Raw genomic sequence first — 22,095 nt, forward strand, 5'->3', positions numbered from 1 at the left:
GCATAATTTTTCAAGAGTAGCGTAGAAATCATGTCATAAAATAAAATCACAAGTGCTTTTAATTTGTCGTAGCAAATGCACAGCCCCTCATCCCACATCCCTCCCCTTCACCCCACACCTCTCCCAGAATGCTCCAGAGAAAGGGCAAGCTCCATAAAAGCTGCCGCACACATACATACCCACACACCCACATAAACATGCAGACTGCTCGTTACTTAGCGCACATTTAATTTTGTTACTAATACTTAAGTACACATACACAGACTACATAGACATATGTAGCATATATACATACATACATATATCTGTTCCGTGTATGTACATTTATAGATATACATATACATACATATACATATACGGAATAATGTTCAAGAGACTCGGCTGTTGGTTGCCTGCCAACGCCCACGCAACGAGGACTTCTATAACTTGCCCCAAGTTGGCGCGCCAAAAACTATGTGGCAATTTATAACTTTGCCATGCTTCAGCGCCTTCTACACTCACACACACACACACACTCATATACATATACATTTATGCTTGTACATATACACACTTATATGTATGGGTGTAGGTGTGTGGCGGCAGGCTTTGTGTGGCACTAGGAAACGATAATGAGGCACCAGCATGTGCCGCAAGTGGAGCAAAATTATTTTACAGTCAAACAAATTTGCAATTTTGAAGTAGTGCCAATCAGAAATTAGTTTTAAGCACTTTACCAGATTGCTGGCACAAAAAGTTCGCGCCCTCAATCACTCCCTAAAATGGGAACAATAATAAATTATGATATTGTTTGTTTTGTTATTTGTACTAAGTACTCAGAGCTTCTTTTATAATTAGTGTGCAAGTTTCCTTTCCATTATTCAAATTACACAGTTGGATATTTCACTTTCATTCACTTCTATAGTGCTACTTAAACTGGGTTGCCATATGTCTTTAAATGTTCGATTACACGAGAATTCAAAGTACTAAGAGCTTCTTTTATAATTACTGCGTGCGTTTTCTTTCCATTATTCGAATTACACAGTCTTTCCATTATTTAAATTACACAGTTGGATAAATATGCTTAAATGACATTCACTTCTATAGTGGTACTTTAACTGAGCGACAGGGTTGCCACATATCATTAAATTTTCAATTACAACAGGAATCAAAGTAGTTATTTTATAATTATTGTGCAAGTTTCCTTTCCATTATTCAAATTACACAGTTTAATATTTGGGCGTTCACTTCTATAGTGCTACTCTCTGAACAGCAGGGTTGCCATATGTCTTTAAATTTAATATCGATTACACGAGGCTTCAAATATGCAACTATTTACCAGTATGCCGAATTGATGATGAGGCGATTGAAAAAAGAAGGAGATTCTCAATTCGACTGCATTTTTTTAATATTATTTTTATTTAAAATTGTTTTTGTTATTGTAAATGTTAGCATTTTTAGGCCCTTTAAGTTGATATTTGGTCTACTAGTTTTTTTTTTTAACTAATAGACTTATGAGTTTGTTTGAATTAAGAAAATGGGAGAAAGTTTGCAAATGCATTGAAACTAAGTTCTCTTGACACTCAAATATATTATTATTATTTTTGTATAGAATAGGGCTAAATTTATTTAATCTTGCACTATCTCTCTCTATCTCGTTCTCTATCTCTATCTTTACTTTAACTTTTTAATTGAAAACAAATAAGATATTTAAATGTGCTGAACTGTTATTAGTTTAGCAGCCTACATTTAGTTATAAGTTCAGACTTTTGATAGGCTATATATATAAGAAGAAGAAAAATTAAGAACAAGATAAAAACATTTAAATTGCATTGAAACTTAATTCTCGTGTCACTCAAACATATATTATAGTGCACAACTATTAACCTTCTGCTGATTGTTTGCTTAACAAGTACAACCTTATCCGGCTGGTTGTGTGGAATCACATTCCCCAAGTATTCCCCACGTGCTCAGTCAAATTTGCAATTGCAGTTTATCTCAGGTATTAGAGGTATGTAAATATTTAATGCTGGTTTCTGGCATTCAACTCTGGCAGCGAGGCAAGGCAAAGTAATGAGCGGCAAAAGTTGGTTGGCGGTGTTGAAATTCAATTCACCAGCGTGGCGCCACAAACGCAAAAACCACGCTGCAAATCTATGCAGGCATGAACCAAACACACACACACACATACACACACATACACATAAACCACTCGAAATTCAAGCACAGCGTGTATTCAGCCACAATACAATTTTAAAATGCGTGCAGCGTGTTGGCTTGTTCGGTTGAAGCGTGAAGCGTCAAGGGTAAGGGGTGGCCAGGGCAGGTGGCCAGAAAGCAGACGCCTGTTTAGTTGTTCGAGACTAGTCCACGTTGAGGCTAATAAATTTGCGGTTAGTGGGAGCGTCATAAATCGTGTGATTAATTTTAAACCATGTGTGCTACTAACCTGCTCGCAAAAAACATTTTCGTAGCCTGCTTTTTAGGCTGAGGCAGAGAGGGCAGCTGTTGAAGGTCGAGTAGTAAGCCTACAGGTGATCATCTAGTGTTTTTATTTATTTATTATATTTTTTATTTCTTTATTTATATAATAATTTTTTTTAGGAGGAAGGTGTTAAAAGGAAAAGAGAGTAGGCCTGTTAAAAATGGAAGCAAAACTTTAAATCATAATTCTCCCACCATGCTTTCTCTTCAATATCTTGAATAATTTAATATTCTTTCTTTCTACCACGTTAACTTTACAACCTTTGGAGTCCTTTAGGGCATATATCCATCATAATGGCTAATCAATCATAACAGACTGGGACTGCCATGCTATGATAAAATGCTGTGCTTACAATAATACTGCATTAAAAAGCAACGGCAAAGAAAAATTCTAACCCATTGGTAGAAGAATTCATTTATTTATTGTGCGGGGGTGTGATTTATTGTTAATGCGGGGTAAAAAAGGATAGACATCTCTTCAAATAAAGCACACTCTGTCTCACACTTTCTCATGTTAAATGGAAAAAGTACATATGCTATTCTATATTTAAGTCCTTGAATAATATCCAAATATCTTTCTCATGGAAGAATAGGATAAGATAGTGCTGGTTTCAGATTTTCATCATTTATTCCTCATGTGCTCCCTAAAAAGACAAATAAACTGAAACGAAGCAGAGAAATTCCGTCTTTCGAAATCATAATTTTCTCTTTTTAGATAGCAGTTTCAATTTTGTATTAATTAGTTATATAGTTTATTAACTATACATTTTAAGCGCCCTGTTAATTATTACATAAATAAAAAGTTAGCTTTTTAGCACAACAACCGCTTACTATAAGACATAAAATTTTGCAGAAAATAAATCCTTGAAGGACTTTCGAGCACACAAAACTTGCACATAAGAGTTGGTTAAGCCTTTCCACGTTGCTCATCTTACGTTTTAAAATGAAAAATTGTACAATTTCGACAAATAAATTGAAAAGAAACTAAAAATAGAAGCTTTGATGCAAATATATTTAAAGCCTTTAAAACGAACATTTATGAAGCAAAACAAATTAAATAAATCTTTACAAAATTGTTAATAGCTGACCCAACAACAAGTAGCCGAGCCATGCATTGATAGAAAAGATATTACCTTTTTTTTTTTTAAAATAGGTCTTCCCACAGTATTTAAATATAATAATTTTTTCTACTATAAAAATTGTATATTTTATCTCTATTATTCAGGCTAAGAACCTTTAATCCTAAATAGTAGTTGAAAACATAAGTTTTTTTTGTTTTTTACATCTTGTGCCATCATTTAATTCTATTTTGTTAAAACTTCAGCACACGTCTTAATGTTTAAAACAAATAACAAATTTATAAACATTTATTACATTTATATGAAAAACTCAAAATGAAATGTAAAAAAGTGTAGCACGCTTTTAAGCGCCACCAAAGCTAATGTAAAAGCAGCTGTCGGCTCAAAACGTGCTGTAAACCTTTTTTGGTGCTAACCACCATGCCTGTCCACCCACTCCCAGACCCACACCCACGAAACCACATCAATCTCGCACGCAAGCACATGCTTTGAGGTAAACAGCAGGATATGAAAAAGGAGAGGAAAAATGTGCAGGCTGCTATTTGGCTGCTGGCCCCAATAATTTGTCCAAGCAGCGTTACAAAAATTTATGTATCTAATTAAATTGCCGCCGCATAAAAAATGTCTCCATAAAAGCCATAAAAAAAAGTGGCCGACCACCCTCTGCTCGTTTATATGCTCATCTCTGCGCACTTAACTGTATGCAGGCATAAATTTTGCGTACTCCTAGTCCTAGTCATAGTCGTAGTCCTAGTAAGAGTCAGAGTCGCAGTCACAGTCAGAGTCGGAGTCAACGCAGTTAGCGCAGTTTCCCGCTTGTTTTGTTTGTTTTATGCTGGCAAGCTGCAGTTTTATGTGCTACTCGAGCGACACTCCATCAGAGAATCGCACACACACACACACACACACATAGCACTCTAAACACAACAGTTGGCCATATATACCAAGGCATGGCAGTGATGCAGGCAGCGTGGCAGCCACGCTGGCAGACGACTGCCTGTTTTGCCTGCTTGCCTTTTGGCTTAGAGCGCGTTGCTTTTTAATAAAATTAGCTCCGACATTGGGTGCTTGTTTATGCAGCAGCGGCAGGCAACAGGGCTTCCAAGCGACAGACCGACAAGGCACAGTGGCATAGTTTCAATGTTTTGCTGGCAAAAGTTAAATATGAAACTGTCATGAACAATTTATACATTTTTAATTTGAAAAAAATATATATATATTATAAATATACATACTAAATGTACTATATATATACTAAAAATATATATACTATACATATATATACTAAAAATATATATACTACCCTATTATGTTTCCGTTTTATCACCGAAAAGCCCCAATACATCAAAGTAAATTAACAAAAAAACATTGAGCTAAAACTATGTTTGTAGGGTCAATCGGTTGAAGAATTCTGATTTTTCGCACAATAGTTAAAGCGCTTTATCCTTTATGGAAATACTAGCAGGAATTCCACAAAATAAGATTGTTCCTGAGTAGGAACTTGGTTCGAATCACGCCGCAACAAATCATGACAGAAGTATGATTGAAAGAATTTCATGGCTATCAAAAAATTGAATAATTGACTAAAATAGCAGAGATTTTAAATAAAGATTAAAAATTTATAAAAAAAACTCCCTCTTACAAATTATGTAATAAAATAAATTTTAATTTTATTGATTATTATGAATAGCCGTTTTTTTTTTCTATGCAAAATAAATCTGATAAGAAAATATCGGCTTTCCGTGTGTGTGCTCTTTCGGATAAACCATGCAAAAAAGAATTTTACTATATGCAAAACAAATCTGTTTAGAAAATGTCGGCTTTCAGTTTATGTGTGTTTTTTCGGACAAACCATAGAAAATGGAACTGCCTGTCTGAATTACAGTTACTGGAAATTCCGTAAATTTAATGCTGGGTATAACAAAAATGTAGAGAAGAAGCTGCCTCTTAGGGAAAGTGCCATTGAATTCGTTCTTCCTCTATATAAAAATCCATTATATTAATGGAAAAACTAATGCGTATTGCACCTTAACAACTGAGACTCTTCTAAATCTTTTGTAAGATATCGGCACCACTGTGCAGCATGCGGACAGACCGACGGATCCGCATGATGCACAGTTAGATGCTGTGCGTATGTGTGTGTGTGTGTGTGCGTGTGTACTTGACTGCTTATTATGCATGAATTTCAAATGAAGTCGCGAACGTGACACAAACTCGACCGCCCGTCTGCCCCCACTTCCCCGGAGCACTTGGCCTCTTGCATGAAATACTACGCCTTTTTTTCTTGCTTCCCTTCCAACACAAAATTTACACATTCGCATTACGATATGCATTTAATATGAGCGAATTTCGAATTTCAAAATGAAATTTGTGCAAATGCCTGGGAAGCAAATTGAAAATTGAAAACTGAACATTGCCGGGCCAGGGCACCCAGAAGAACCAAATTACGCTCATTGCCCGAAATATGAATGTAGGTGCTGGGCCTACTTGTACTATATATACTCGTATATGAGCCAACATTTATACGTTTTCGGGGCAATAATCAAATTTGGGATGTCGATATTTGATGGCACTTAACCAACCCTAACATTGACGCCGCAGGGGCAGGAGCAATGGCAGGGGCAGGGGCAAAGGCAAGGACAAGGTCAATGAGACTTTAGCCCGAGTTAAGAAAATAAGCCGAGACTATGGCACGTTCTCTGATATAACATTACTAGACAGATATTAAGATTGCAATAAGCCGGAATGTGTGCATAAAAATATGAATTGATATTCATATTTGAATGCTAAACTGTAATCAAGTGGAGATGTCGAAGACGTGAACAAATAACAATTGTTGGGCGCAAAACGAAAATGGCACGAAACGAAAGAAGCACAAGAAATTCAATCTTTCCAGCCTGATTATGAAAGTGAATCCCAAAATGGACATAACCAGTAAGGGTATTGTTTTTATGGCATTTAACAATTATAGGGACAAACATTAGAAAGCACTATTGCTGCTAAAAGTCTGATCATTTGATTTCATTCTTTTTATATGCATTAGTACAAATGGAATTAAAATATAGCTTGGAAGCCTACTGAATGTATGCATAATCTCCATATTCGGCTTAAAAAATAATATGAAGTTAAATAAAATAATATAAAAGCTGCTTTGGAGCTTAAATTATACATTAGATTTTGCTAACTTTTTATAAAAGTGAATTCCAAAGTATACCATTCGTTAGTTTTTGGTAACTTTTTATGAAAGTGAATCCCAAAATGGACATAACCAGTAAGGGTATTGTTTTTATGGCATTTAACAATTATAGGGACAAACATTAGAAAGCACTATTGCTGCTAAAAGTCTGATCATTTGATTTCATTCTTTTTTATATGCATTAATACACATGAAATTAAAATATAGCTTGGAGGCCTACTGAGCGTATAAATAATCTCCTTATTCTAATCTACCTATTTAAAAATAATCCGAACTTTAATGAAATAACAGAAAAGCCGCTTTGCAGTTTGAATTATACAATCCATTAGGTTTGGGAAACTGCTCAATTAATGAGCAAAGCAGCGCCAGTTTGTAAGACTCTTAGCGGGCCATTTAGCTTACAATTAGCCGTGAGCATTGCGCTCACAAGGCTCCACTAGCCAACCACCCGAAATATTCACCCACTTATTAACTCCCTCCACTCTCTCTCTCTCTTTGATTGCACCTCACCAGTGCTTTCATTTACGCGCCTACATTGGCGCAAAATGCAATTTATTAAACTAACTACTTAAGCATGTGAAAATAAGGCGCAAAAGGAGCAGGGGAAGAGGAGAGAAAACGAGAAAAAAACGAGCAAAACACAACAGTCGCGTCAGTTCAACTCTGCTGTACTCTATAACCACACTGCACTCTGTTGCAGTTCTTCAACTAGAATACACTTTGAGGGACTTTGGTTATTTTTATACAAAACATACATTTTGGAATTTATTTTATAAATCCCAATAAAACTAGTGTGAGCTATATTTAACCAATGAACAAAGCGAAGTAATTATTTGAAACTTTAGTAATAGGAACTGCATTTATAAGTAAAATTTCTCCATGAAGAAAGAATATCATCAGCTTTCAGCTATTCCGTTTTTAAGATTAGATTAAGTAGCATGAGTTTGAAAGGATTTCCTGTTATTTTCTTACATTCTTACATTCTTACATTTCGTTCTTTGTTTTTAGTACCATAGAAATAATTCATTTATTCACTACATTTTATTTTACTTGTATTTTATATTTTGTTGTTATACTTTCATCTCCATTTATTTTTTGTTGGGTCTAATAACGTCTCTGACTACTCTGTGCTGTGAATTGCGACATACCTCGCCGTTTGGCAAATAAAATCCCTTCACCGAGTCGTTTTTATTGAAATAGATGGATAGCAATTAGAATAGAAGATAGAGATAAATACCGCTTAAAAAAATCATAAAAATGAACCTTATATCAATACATAGATATATATATACACATTATTAAATACTATACATTTGAAATATAATATTATTCGATTTAATAGTCTGCCTTCAATAACTCTCAACTTCAAAATAAACATTTTGACGATTTTTTATTGAATTTTTTTTTCTTGGAATTGAAGTAAATACCAAATGAAAACTAAAACTAAATTAAATGTGTATTTAAATTAAATTAAATTAATAATTAACTGAGTTAAATTGAAATGAATATGTAATGACTAGGACAACTCTAGGATAAGTTAATAGATAAATAAATAAATAAAAGAGATAAGTATATATACATTAGGCCGCCACGCCCACTTCTGCCTGTTATACAAATTTGCCATTTGAACTTTCTAGCATACCCTTCCACTCTTCGGGTATGGAAGGGTATGGAAAACATCAACATGAACATAAACATAAAACACATAAAAATAATCTAACGCACTCAAGACGTCGCACTCTCGGCTCAAGCAGTCGAGCACTACTTACTCGAGTGGCAGAGCAGCGTAACACTTGAAGACAAGCGAGAGATATGCCTCGGCATGCTGTTTGGGCGAGAGCGGGAGAGAGGGGAGCAGGAAGCAACGGTAAAACAGCAGCAGAAACAGCAACAACAACAAGAACAATAGACGCTAAGCTTTTGCAACTTAATTGCAATGCACGTGTGTGTGCGGCAAATAAAGGAAAGGAAAGGAAAGTAAAGGAAGGCACAAAGCAGGCGGGCAACGGAGAGGTGGAGAGGAAGGGGGCCTCAGTTTTGATCTTTGCATTATGCATGAGACTGAGACGTTGAGGACTCGCCAAAAGCTCTTTCTCATTATTGTCATTGTTGTTGTCGTTGTTGTTGTTGTTGCTGTTGTTGTTGCTGTTGTTGCTGTCAGTGTTGATATTTTTTCTGTTCAGCATGTTGCGTGTGCTAATTGCAATTAAACAATAATGCATGGCGAAAAAAAGGAGGAAAACAATAAAAATAAAAGCAGAGGAAGGAGGAAGAAAGTGAAAGCAAAGGCGGCGCTGCTAAAGAGAAATTCGTGAGGGCTATAACAATTTCTGGAAATTTGCTAAGAAAAGTGAAACTGGCGTGTAATTATGTCGTGCTTTTGACAGCAAAGGCATTTAATTAAATGTTAACAGCAACAACAACAACAACAACAAAGCAAGCATTGGGAGGTGGAAGTTGACAACAACAACAACAACAACAGCAGCAGCTAGCAGCGTTGGAAAAGGCAATTAAGAATGCTGCTATTGTTATTATTTCTGTTGTTATATGTGTGAGTGTGTACGTGTGTGTGTTTGCATATCATTAAGCAGCCGTGCTTGGCAAAAATAGCGCCGAGTGCATTATCAACACTTGTACGTCTAAAACTCTAGGAGTGGTACGCGGAGAAAGCAACACACTGAAGTGTGCATGTTAGAGCCTTTAATTGCTATTCAAATTGGAATGGAAATGAGCGAAACGAATGTTTTTTTGATAATGCCAACCAAACGTGCTCCGAGCAATGGTTTCGATTAACACCAAACCAGGCAGACCAGGAATAATATAGGGAAGACAGATCCCTGCGAAACTCTCTATGCTATTCCTTCGATAGCATATATTTAGTAATGGAAATCTTAAGTGTAGGCCTATTTGCTAAGGATTCTATTGCCTGCAGAGTATGGCAAAACTGCAAAGCAGGCAGACAAAGAAAAAGTTTACAAAATATATAAGAAACAAAGTATCAAGATGAGCAGATGCCAAAACTTATCTATTCGATAGTTTTATAGCGCATATTTGAACTATCGTTGCTAACATTACTTGCTTAGTTAAGCTATTTTCTTATTCAGCTTCAACTAAAAACTACAAATGAGCTATAAGCCCATAAAAATAAAGGTTTTCATAAAAAATTAACTATTTGTAGGCTTAAACATATATAAAATAACCTTGTTAGATGTAAGAAAATTGAGTGTGCCTAATCGTCACTTCCAACCACTGCACTGGTATAATTTTAAGGACTATCGTTAGCTCGGTTCTTTCCCATGAATAAAGGAAACGCACTGCATTTGGGCTGTACTTTTCTTTAAGTACATTATGGCTTCACCAATAACTTGTGGTCCGGAATGTCACAATGTAGGTTAGTTATTTAAGCTCTTCTACTTACCGTTCATATAAGTAGATGCACAGACGGACATGAAAATATAGAGACTCTTCTTATCATACTGATTAAGAGTAAACCTTATATACCGTGGGTGGTCAGTCACGCCTCTTTCTCTGTATTGCTTGTAATTCAAACTAAACTATTAAGCCATTTACTTTTTCGATACAAGGAATAATAATAATAAATATGATTTCTAAAAAACAACGATATTCATTTACAAATATCGTAGTTCCCAATATTTGCCGTCTTTGTACGATGATTTAATATAAGTAAATATGCATTCCTAATTGAGCACTTTAATATATTTTTTAGTCAGTTTTTTATATACTGACCATATATTTTAATAAATGGTATTTTTTGTAGACAGTACAGTAAAAAATAGTTATTAATTGATATTTGTTTTCATCAAAAAGTCATATTTTTCAAATAAATAAATTCGTGACTTACCGAATCGGGAAATCGTTATTAAATCGTTAATATATATGTTGGAAAAGAGTTGTCAACGACTGCAGCTGTAAATGAAAACAAAAAAAAGTGAACTGAAGCAGAGAGAACATTTATTAATTTGTATTTTTTAAAAACCTGCAGCTTCGATGCGCGTTTATTAAAATATGAGCTGATATGCCGAATGCGTGGCAACTTTTTCTGCTCAACTTCATGATGGTAGATTGATAACCAAATTGCGCATACGCCACATTGGCTTTTAAAACATTCGCTCCCCCATACGGCAATACAAATACAATGGCAATTAACAATTTACGCAAAGGTACATACTATTGTTATGCTCTTCCCTTTTCTTTTTTTGTTGTTATGCCATGCTTGTACCTTTGCTGATGGGCTGGCCCTCTGCCATTTGCGTCAAGGTTAAAAAACTCATAAATTTTTGAGAAGCAGAAGCAGCAGTAACAGAGCAGAGCGGACCCGAACCGAGCACTCAGCATAAAAGGTGCAAAAAGGCGAAATCACAGCCCAAATGTCATAAACAAAAGGACGCAAATGCAGTGCAACACACACCGACAAGTTAAATTGTTTAAATCATGCAAACTCAGTCCCACGCTCAATGGCTCGAGAGAATGCTAGCTAGATGGGAGTGGGCGGAGGGAAGGGCAGGGGCCAGGGGCCATAGGGAAAGCGGTAGCGTTAGCGGCAAATGTCAACTGAATTGAAGCCAGGCGGCAAGGACTACGAATACTGCAACTTGCTTGCTGCAGAAGTTGTTACTGCGCTCAAGGCCGAATTGATCAGAGCCGTGTAAATGTATAGTAAGTAGGTCAGCCAACTAGCGAACAATACAAATAAATTGAGTAATATATAGCACAAACTCGTACATAGAATAGATAAACACACATCTATACACACACATACGAGTACATGTGTAAGAAGGAGGCTACTTATTAGCGCACCTTGTTAGTTGCAACTGAGACAAAAGCCAATCTACAGCTGCAGTTAACAAATGGGGAAAGCAAACAGGGTGAGCTGAAAATTGCAGATAACATATAAATAAGTAGATAGAAAAATAAAAGCTTAAAAATTAGATAAAGTCATGCGCTTGCTATGTTTGGTTTGTGATTAATGCGAATATTGTTACATTATTCGCTTAAAGTTTCTTGCAAAATCAAATATAATAAAAAATGTATATATAAAGCAGCAAATTGGTTGCAGGAGTATCTACACCTGCTTGAGAGCTGGTTTCGAAGCTGGAATATTCGCAGGAAGAATTAGGAAGTGCAGGAATTTTGGCAACACGCTGAAAAAAGACAATGTCCCTGCGGTCTTGCTAAACGCCAAAGTCCACCAGCAAGACCAAGAAGCCAAGTATCTCGCAGGCTTACCAACTATAAGACGAGCAACTAGGGTATTCAGACTCTAAGCCCACTGTTCATATTCCTCTCATCGTCTACAGCAATAGAGGGGAGATCTACAACAGCGACAAGGGCGAATAAGTTGCCGGACGATATTTTAAAAAAATTCGCCAATTTATTGATAACTTTGGCAACAACTATATTTATATTTTATTAAATAAATAGTTCTAAGCCTTGACCCATATGCACATAAGTTCTCAAAATAAACCTAAATACGCCTTTTGATATAATTCTGTTTGTTAACAAACACATTAAGATGTGAAATAACTTAAATTTAGTGATGGGAACCGGTCTTAATTCTATATTAATCTATATTATATTCTTATGAGCTGTTAAGTTTGATTTGAAATCCAATTAAAAGTTTTGATTTTGTTATATTTTCTGTGACATTCAAAACGAAAAGGATGCATTTGATACCTATTATTTTAAAAATGTCAATAAACAACTATAATCAATAAAATAATAAATTAGATGATTTATATTATAATAAATTATGTTCATGCATACGTTTTTTTTTTTGTCAAGTTTGCTATTTCTTTAAATTGTTAAATTGTTTTGTTAAGGTCAATATTGTTGTGCTTTGAATTAAATTAAAATTAATTAAAAAATTAGCAAAATTAGTTAGCTGCCAGAGTTATTTTTTCAATTCTCGTAAAATAAAACCTACGGCAAAATATTGAAATATACACGTACACTAAAATAACTGAAAATGCAAAAGGACACCCTGATGGACAAGTGGCCGCTCATGAAATAAACACAATCGCTCACCTTGACAGGACAACCGGACGTACTTACTTTGCACACACACACACACACATACCCACATATGTACTCCTTATATAGCTGCATCTGTGTGAGTGACTGACAGTGTGGTCAGTTCCCAGTGCCATTTGAAATTCATGGTCTGACAGTTGCATAATTTAAACGCAATTCCAACATGAATTCGATTGCGTTTGCGTGCCTTGTCCCTAATGCATTTATTAATAGGCTCTTGCACAGTTTGTCAAAAAAAAAAGAAAAGAAAAGCCAAAAAAAAAATATAAAAAAAATGTGTGAACTGTGCAGCTTGCTCGCGCTCTACTCGTACATCTTCTGGCCACTACTCGTCAATATTTACACTTGGGCATGACACTAACTTGGCTCACTCTTCACGGCTTGTTTGACAAACGCGTCTCCGTCCACATTCTGCTGCACGTGCTGGTCTTTTGTTGAACGTGTCCGTAACTACACCTGGCCAGAGTTACGCCTTTTTTATGTGTCCATTACACTAGACGACAATGACGACGACGACGACGACAACGATGACGATGACGACGACGGCGCTAACAAAGTTTAGACAGTGTGTGTGGGCCAAAGCTTCTGCTTGCCGCCGTCATTTCGCCTAATTGCGTGCAAATAGTTTTCACAATTGAGTTGTCAATTTTGAACGTGTGGCAGTGGTGGCGGTGCTGGCGTTGGCGTTGGCGGCGTCGGTGGTTGTGACTCGGCAGCATTGCCGCATGCTCGTAAATTGCCAAGTTTTTGTGCTCATCTCAAATATTTGTCACTGCCGCTTTACGGTCTGTTATAACACGCTTCTAGCTCCGGCCAGCAAGGAATTGAAAGCACTTAAGGTGCTTTTATGGCCGTCATTTTTGGTTGTCCTCCTGTCCTCTTGCTATGTGTATGTGTGTTCTCAAAAGCTAGACAATATTTGACCAAACGAGGGCTCAGTGAAGTGGCAGAAAGCTAAAAGAAAACTATGAGGTTAGCTAGAAGAGTCCTGAGACAACAAACTAGACTAGATATTTTGCCTAATTGTGGATAATATGAATCAACAACTCGTCCACACGTATCTAAACACAATCGCCTTTGCCGGGGAAAAACACTATTCATTCAATGAGTTAATTAATGAGTTTAGTTGTCAGTTTAGTACTATAAGCAACGAAAACAATGAAACTAGTATAAGTTTAGTTAAAGACTATAAAGCGTAGAATTAGAAAACACAAGACTACACTAGAAATTAGAGTTAATTGAGCAAAATATAAATTAAAAGTTAGTCTTCTTTTTATATATTTTTAAAAAGTTAATGAGCTTAATTCTCAGCTAAAATATTAATGGTAAAATGGTAGAATCTTCCAATCATTTTAAAATTTTACTTGTTTATTTACATTGTTGTTACTTATAAATAATATTAATATTAATAACCAGAGTTAGTTAGGCTGTGTTTATGCGACAGCGCGCTGTTAACTGCAGCCAAGGCTGTCCGAGGCTAACAGCTGTTAGCGACCGCTGTTAGTTAACAGAGCGCTGCCCACGCCTCTCTCCCGAATTTCCTAATTGGTTTGTAAGCGCATTTCTTTGAACTCCATTGACAGTTTAAGGATGAAATATTTTACAACTATTCCTAAGCTGCTTATCTTTATAACCGAACATTTTTGCTCTTAATATTTAGCTTTCCAAAAAATATTCCTATTTTTTGCGTGTAAGAGTTGTTAAGCTAAAACATTTAATCCTGCGAAAACGCATTTATTTTGAACATAAAGACGTCTCTAAAGCTAAACTTTTTTCGAAACTAGTGAGCTAAGTAGAATCCTTAAAAACCCTTGAACTTCTAGCATCGAGCCCTAACAACAAATCGGGGACTATGAAATAATAACAATAATGCAATGTATGTAAAGCAGAAAAATCTTGCCTTATTATCAAATAAAATAATGTCAACTAATGTGGAAAGCCGTTATATTTCTTTAATACTTTTTACACCAACTAAATACTACTTCTTTTATTTGTCAAGTTTTCTGAAAAGGCATTGCCCAGGCCATGTTGTTTGTGGTGCAGCCCTGGCGGTCGCCATTTTGTTTCGTTGTGCACGTCGCCCATTCGCCACTTTTGACCAATTAACAGACTCTGCCACAAAACTCATCAGGGCAGAGCGGCGCGTAGTCATATTTTTTAATAGCTTTTTCCTAATGAGCTGCCAAACTGCGTGCCATTTCGGCAAATTGGGAAAGCACTTTCTCCTGCTACCGCTCGCTCGCGCACTTATTAGTTTAATTGTAGAATGTGCCATAAATCAGGAACTAGAGCTCCCGTCCAGTTTTGATGCCCACCTAATTGCTCGTCTCTCTCTCTCTCTCTCTCTCTTGTCATTGCAGAAAGCTGTCAGGGACCACACGAAAAACGTTTACTTAATCACCTGCTCTCCACCTACAATACACTCGAGCGACCCGTTGCCAATGAATCGGAGCCACTGGAGGTTAAATTCGGACTGACGTTGCAGCAAATCATCGATGTGGTAAGTTCAAGCTAACAATCTAACAATAACCAAACACCACCACCAACAACAACAACAAATCAATTTTAAAAACAAAAGAGAAACCATCGCAAAATAATGAAAATATTTCAAAGCTATACTGAGTTTTCATGGCCGCTGATTGAATATTGCCGTCGGTTTTATATAAAAAGAAAGAAAACAGAAAAAACCAAAACAAAACAACAAATAAAAATTGTTGAACAATCACTTAATCGTTTTGCCGTTTCGAATAATAACGCTTGCGTTTCTTATAGGACGAAAAGAATCAGATTCTGACCACAAATGCGTGGTTAAATTTGGTAAGTGACATGTACCCGTCTTTAAATTGTCTAGCACCATTTGTGTGTCTTCTTTGTCTCGCATTTTCGAATAGGCTTATTGTTTCCTTAACTCTCCTAATTTGTCAAGTGAAGAGCGACCCTTTTGAACACCAACATATTTACGTACTCGTATATCCAGTTTTTTATTTATTTTATTTTGTTTTTACTTTACTTTGCATTGCGTCTAATATGGGACGCCTCCTTCTGGAGCTCCTCTATATGTGTTGTCTCGAAATGTGTGTGATCAATATTTGAAAGAAAAACCAAAAAACCAAAAAACAATATTAAACATTTGCTGTTCAACACTATATTTTTTATGTATTTTGTTTAGTGCAAACAGCATATTGCAATTTGTAATTTAAGGCAAATGCTTAACTCACAAACAACCTAAAAGCGTAACAACCTAAAAGTAGAACTTAAATTAATTAATAAAACATTAGCTGCTGTGGCAAAGCTGATTCATAAACATGTATATACTGGACGCTGATGAAAATCTGAGAATGGTGCTGGGTATGCAATAATTAATGACAGCAATATAAGAGAATAATAGAAAAATAAAACTTAAATTATTAAAGAAATAAAGAAGACGAAAAAATATAGAACTAAAAGGAGTTCAGGTTGTTTTTTTAGTAAAAAGAAGATATGGGGACAGATATAAAATAAAATATTTGCTATTTTATTTTCATACATAGGATTAAGAAAAAATACTAAGGAGAGATCAACAATGGAATAAATAATTTAAAGAAAAACACAAAAACCTTAAATGAAGCGAGACAAGTTTCAGTTCCCTGAAATTATTCGAATTTGATAGAGGATTTTATATAATAAAAAAGCAATATAAAAGGATAACAGAATAAAAGGATGGAAAACGAAGCAGAGAAAGTATAGTACGAAAAAGAATAGAAATAGCAAAATATACTAAAAAAAAAGTACACTAAGAGAGATTTAAAAATTATTATTAATAGATACAAATGAATATTGACAGATGGAGTTATAAAAAGAGTAAGCATAGAGTATCAGAAAAATTAAAATCATCAAGAATAATGCGAGATGAAAACATACATAGCTTATCCAAATTATATCTAATTTCAACAAGAAATATGTAAGAAAATACAATGAACATAAATTAAAGATTCACATCAAAAAAATGGATAACAGAAAGTATAAAGAATTAAAGAAGAATACAAGGATGCATACTAGCAATCGTAATAAGGGAATATGCAAGAAAGACGTATGGAGGTGAGAAAATACATAGAAATAATCGCATTATTTTAAAAAGCTGTGGAAGTAGAAGACAATTATTTAGCCTCAGTTCTGCATCAGTGTCCAGTGTTGTTGCCAAGTCTAAAACGTATATCATAATCTAAACATTTGATTTACACATTTTTCGTTTAACCTGCCGATGTGCCTGGACTTGGGTCAGGGCCAAAGCCAAAGCCCAGTTATTTGTTTCTATCTTGACCAAATGGCTACAACAGCTCGTTATATCTGGTGGCATGCTCGCTTTGCGTTGCTAAATTGGCATAAATTGCAACAAAATGATGGCCATAAACAAATAAATCACACAAAAGAACCGCACACACAAAGCACATAAATAAAATTTATGTACAGCTACCATTTTTATTCGCTTTTTCCGCATATACTTGTATAGTACATACATACTCGTACTACAGAAGCTGCACCCACCGCTGGTCAGCGACGCTGTGGATCGCTGAGCCGCAAAAAACCCTTTTCAATAAAATTAATAGCGGGCTGCTTTTTTGTCGTTTTGCATTCAAGCCCAGACCCATGCCCACGCCCATGTCTATGCCCATCAGTCAGATTTATGACCACAACCACACTTTTCAATTTGCCTAACACCGTTCAGCTGCCAACTAAAAAACAAAAGTCTAACTAATTGTCGTAAAAATGATATAAACATTTGAACTAAAAGCAACAAAACAAAAAAATAGAATGTAACCCAAAACACAACACTTGTGGCAAACGCAACAATATATTTTCCGTTGCATAAAAAAAAAAATAAACAAAACTGCAAACCAATTTTTTTTGCATACTTTCTGTATGTCACCATGTGTTTAGGCGTTTGTGTCGTTGTCTTTTTGTGTAATTTACATATGGATGAGCATTTTTTTCTATTTTAATTTTTGAATAAATACATATTTTCGATTTATTTGTTTGTGCTACACCTGTTTTTTATAAAACAATCAAATTAACACATTAAAATTAAAAATGCTGCGCTTGCTGTTCTTTTTCTACTCATAAATTAAAATGAGTATATAGACAAAATATTTCAGAATCATTTAATTTAAAAAGTAGCAATGCTGCTGAAGGCTTCCTTTATTTTCCAATTCAATTATAAAGTTTGGTAAACGATTAATTCTTACAGCAGCTACTAGCAATGTTGAGTTAGAAGCAGTCCTGTCGCTTAAAAAAATTAAAGGAAGCGAAGGAAGATAGATGGAGATAAATAGAATTTGTATTTTGAGATGCAGAATTCAATTGTGCCACCAAATTTTAAGCATTTTTTATTAAGCTAAAGGATCTCTATCTTGGCTCTCTGGTTAAAACAATATTCCTAAAACCATGCGAGAAAGTTACAATTATTTCAATTTAATTGAACAAATATTGTTAAATTCTCATGCATTTTCCAACTTTATATTGGTACTTGTATATGAAAACAAATATTTGTGATCAGGCAGCAGAGAATACGTCCAAACTCTTTTAAGAGTGCCCCTTCCTTGACGAATAATTTCTACAATTATTAATGAGAAGAGAAAGACAATTACAAGTTATTGTGACCATTTAAAAAAGCTTATTGGATTTAGCAAGCTAATAGTAGTTTTTAATTAATGCGATCTATCTTTATTAGTAATTTGCAGACTTCATCAAATAAACAAGTTTATAAAGCAAACTATTTATCACAAATTAATAACCACAAAAAGAGAGCAAAACATTTGAATGCCCAGAGCAGAAAATGGCAATCGCAGCTAAAATAATGCATATGGATATAATATGTTTTTAATTAATATTGATTTGCATAAAAACAATATTTATTCAATACTGCCAATCAATGTTTCTCCCATTCCCATGTTATTGGCAATTACATTTGAATTTCTGTTCCAAAATTATGCAATTTGTTTTTTTCCACCCTCCTTTTTGCAACCCACCAACCAACTTGGTGTGCCTATGTGTGTGTGTGTGTCGCTACTAATAATAATAATATGTAATATGTATCTATTACAGATTATGTTTGAAATATTTTTTGCTGGGTACATGTCATAAAAGTTTTGAGCATCTGAATTAAAAAAGCAACATCAACAACAACAACAAAACCAACCAACACCCTAAAAAAATGCAACAAATTCAAACCAAACCAAACAACAACAATAACAACAAAAGACGGCATGCATGTTGTTAAACTAAAAAACCAAACCAACTAACTAAAAATTAAACTCGGTGTTTTCTTTGTATCTAAATATGAATTTATATACTCGTATATAAGTATATAAGTATATATAGTATATTGTATATGTATATGGTATATTGTATACACAAATCAAAAGAGTTAAATAGCAACTCAAGCTAAAAACAATTTAAAGGCAACAACAAATTACAAACAGTTTGGCTTTAATGTGTGCGCACACGTAAACATTTTAATTAAACTAACACGTCCATCGATTACAATTACGCATTATTTTCAAACTCCACTGTTGCTGATGAAAAATTTGATTTATGCATCGTTGACAATCCTATATTCGTACTGATTCGCAGCCATATAAAATATTCAACGCTGGCCGCTTTATGAATTTAAGAGATGAGATCTGCTCCCTGACCAGTGCTCACCACCACGTTGTCAATTACGCTAATTAGTTTGCAAATAATTAATAACATGCTGATGGCTATCATGAATTATAACTATTTTTAGACTAAAATGTGGTACTGAGCCACAACTGATACTGTGCAGAAAACAGCAAATCAGTTTTGGAAGCAAAAAGTGGACAGCAGTAACAATTATTTTTAGCGAACAGGTTAAGGGACAAGCCCACAAAAAAGTTCTATTTTCAAAGGCTTCTCCCCCATACTTTAAAGCTGACTTAACAAAATGCTAGTTTCCATATTTTAGAAAAGTGAATAGAAGTTGCACAGCAATCAGCTAACAAGTGAAGGAAAAGATTTAGAAAAGTAAATGTGAGTTGCGCAGCAATCAGCTAACAAGTGATAGAGTCATAAAGCAAGCAGCTTCAGTCTGCGGCAGTTATAGAATTTGAAACCATTAGATGATGGAGATCATTATACCCTTATACTAGGTAATTAAAAGACATTATAAGAAATAATACTAATAATGTTTTAGCATCCTGTTAGCATTGTTCGAAGCGCAGGCAAGCGGCTTTTTTGTCACAGAAGAATTAATAAATAATCAACCGTTATAATCTCTTCAAATAAACACAAACAAATCAATCTTTAATGCGAATACTCGTATAATAATTAAAAATATTTGTTAAATCTAAACAGTTTTTGGATGTTCTAACTCCCTTATTTTTATTTACTAACATAATACTTACTATAATTTTGAAAGTAAAGCTTTTATAACTTTAAAAAAAAGGAGAATATTTTCTGAACCAGGCGTTTTAAAATTCCTATACTCAATAAGTTATTGGAGTTTCTTCAAGCTTAGGACGACACTCTATTATTCTACACACATTTTTCAAACGTAAATAGGATTTACTCGTGGTACTGGTATATACAAATTAAATCCATTTTAAATTGATTTCCTACCAGTTTTAAATATTTTTTGTTGAGAACATACTGCATAAGAAGATTCAATAATATAGCATATATACCTGCAGATATTAGGTACGTTTATAAACCGCTTGCATGCTTTCTAATATGTAAATATTTAATGTCTAAATAAGGGACTATATTTTTCATCCATGCAACTAAAACTATAACATGAAAGCTTCTATAATATCTGAGATATACATATGTAATCTTGGCAGAATTTTGAACTGAAAATTATTTTATTCATAACTTCATAACTTTATTCACTAGCGAGATATAGCTTTTAGTCAAAATTGAGCCATTCTTCAACTGCTTTTGGGGCAATCAAATCAAAAACTAAGCTTGTTGTGTATATTTTTTTTGTATATGTTCACTAAAGTTGGACAATCGAAGGCCACAAAAACGTGCTGCGCTTTATATATTACACGCGTTACAATAAATTCGACTTGACAGCCGATAAATGTGTCGATAGATATGTACATGCATACATATGTCTAGCTTATTTCATCTTAAAAAGCTCTGTCGACGTCTGATTCTCGTGTCAAGATCCCTGTCACATGTGTCCACACAAAATTAATATAGCCTATTCGCAAAATCTGCTGGAGCGGTACGAGTCTATAAAAAACTGTCAGCAAAAGCATGCAACAACCACAACAACAACTCGCGCTGTTGTGTGTCATGGTAACATGCCAAGGTTTTTTCGTTCCTCGGCCCCGCTCCGCCTCACCCCTCGCTGTTGTTGATGGCCCTTTCACCATTGATGGCCCCATGCATGTCAGCTGCTGGAGCTGCTCGAAATGCAACCCAAAGTGTCATTCACAAAATTGCCAAAAGTACGTGTGGCCAAGGCATCTTTGAAACATTCTATCCATCCGACCATCAACTCCCCCTCCTCCCGCCACCCACTGTCGCGTGTTGAGTTGTTAGGCACTGCAACATTAAAATGCACATTGTGGCCTGGGCTTGAACACAAGTGCCGAAATGAAAGTTAAGGAATAAAGTCATTAGCATTTTTCGGCTAACACCAAACTGCACGATGTGGTGCGGTGTGGTGCGGTGCGGTCCTGATGATGACGATAACGATGATGGTAGTGTCATAATGGCTTGCAGGCCACACAAAGCCACCTAAATGACTCGGTGCCATAGAAATCCATGTCAAAAGGGGCCCCGACTAAAGGTGAAACGAAGGAAGGAAGGAAGGAAGAAAGGAAGAGGGAGGAACAAAGCAAGTTTCAAGTGTGAAAAGCAGTTGATGATGCTTAAGCTGTTAATAGCAAAAATTTTTGGCTAAAGTCAAAAGTTCCCAAAACTTTGTGACAACAATAAAACAAAACACAATATCAATTAGATATACCGATATCGATAGCTTTGAAACTTCTTACTTTTTTTAAAGAAACAGTCTTCTATTCTCTGCTTCTCTTGTTGAGGAGACCCTGTTGCCTTCTTTAATGATGTTCCTATACTGTTTATAGCTTTCAACTACGTCTTTGATTTTTAAAAAAGAATCCTAGTGGCCCTAAGTCGAAACCACAGACTTCTACTCGATTCTCTTATTTAGGAGACTCCGTGGACTTCTTTAATGATTTATATATATTGTTTCAAAGAATCGCTAAGCCGAACCCACAGTCTTCTACTCTTTGGGAAATAATTGGCATTTTTGATGATTTTTCTGTTTTGTTTTTAAACTTT

At 35.1% G+C, this 22,095-nt stretch overlaps 2 protein-coding genes across 2 annotated transcripts in view; one reads left to right on the plus strand and one right to left on the minus strand.

Moving 5' to 3' along the window:
* Positions 1-22,095, minus strand: part of LOC115625659 (alpha-ketoglutarate-dependent dioxygenase alkB homolog 4) — a 184,139-nt gene that overhangs the window by 109,782 nt on the left and 52,262 nt on the right. The window lies entirely within an intron of this gene.
* The window catches only part of LOC115625657 (acetylcholine receptor subunit alpha-type acr-16), a 142,284-nt gene that overhangs the window by 76,236 nt on the left and 43,953 nt on the right, over positions 1-22,095 (plus strand). Inside the window, exons 2-3 of the mRNA XM_030520786.1 lie at positions 15,150-15,289; positions 15,562-15,606. Coding sequence (XP_030376646.1) covers positions 15,150-15,289; positions 15,562-15,606 — 185 coding nt within the window. The remainder of the gene's footprint in view (positions 1-15,149; positions 15,290-15,561; positions 15,607-22,095) is intronic.

This window comes from Scaptodrosophila lebanonensis, unplaced genomic scaffold (assembly GCF_003285725.1).
Source record: "Scaptodrosophila lebanonensis strain 11010-0011.00,11010-0021.00 unplaced genomic scaffold, SlebRS2 tig00000080-arrow-pilon, whole genome shotgun sequence".
In the NCBI taxonomy this organism is placed as follows: Eukaryota; Metazoa; Arthropoda; class Insecta; order Diptera; family Drosophilidae; genus Scaptodrosophila; species Scaptodrosophila lebanonensis.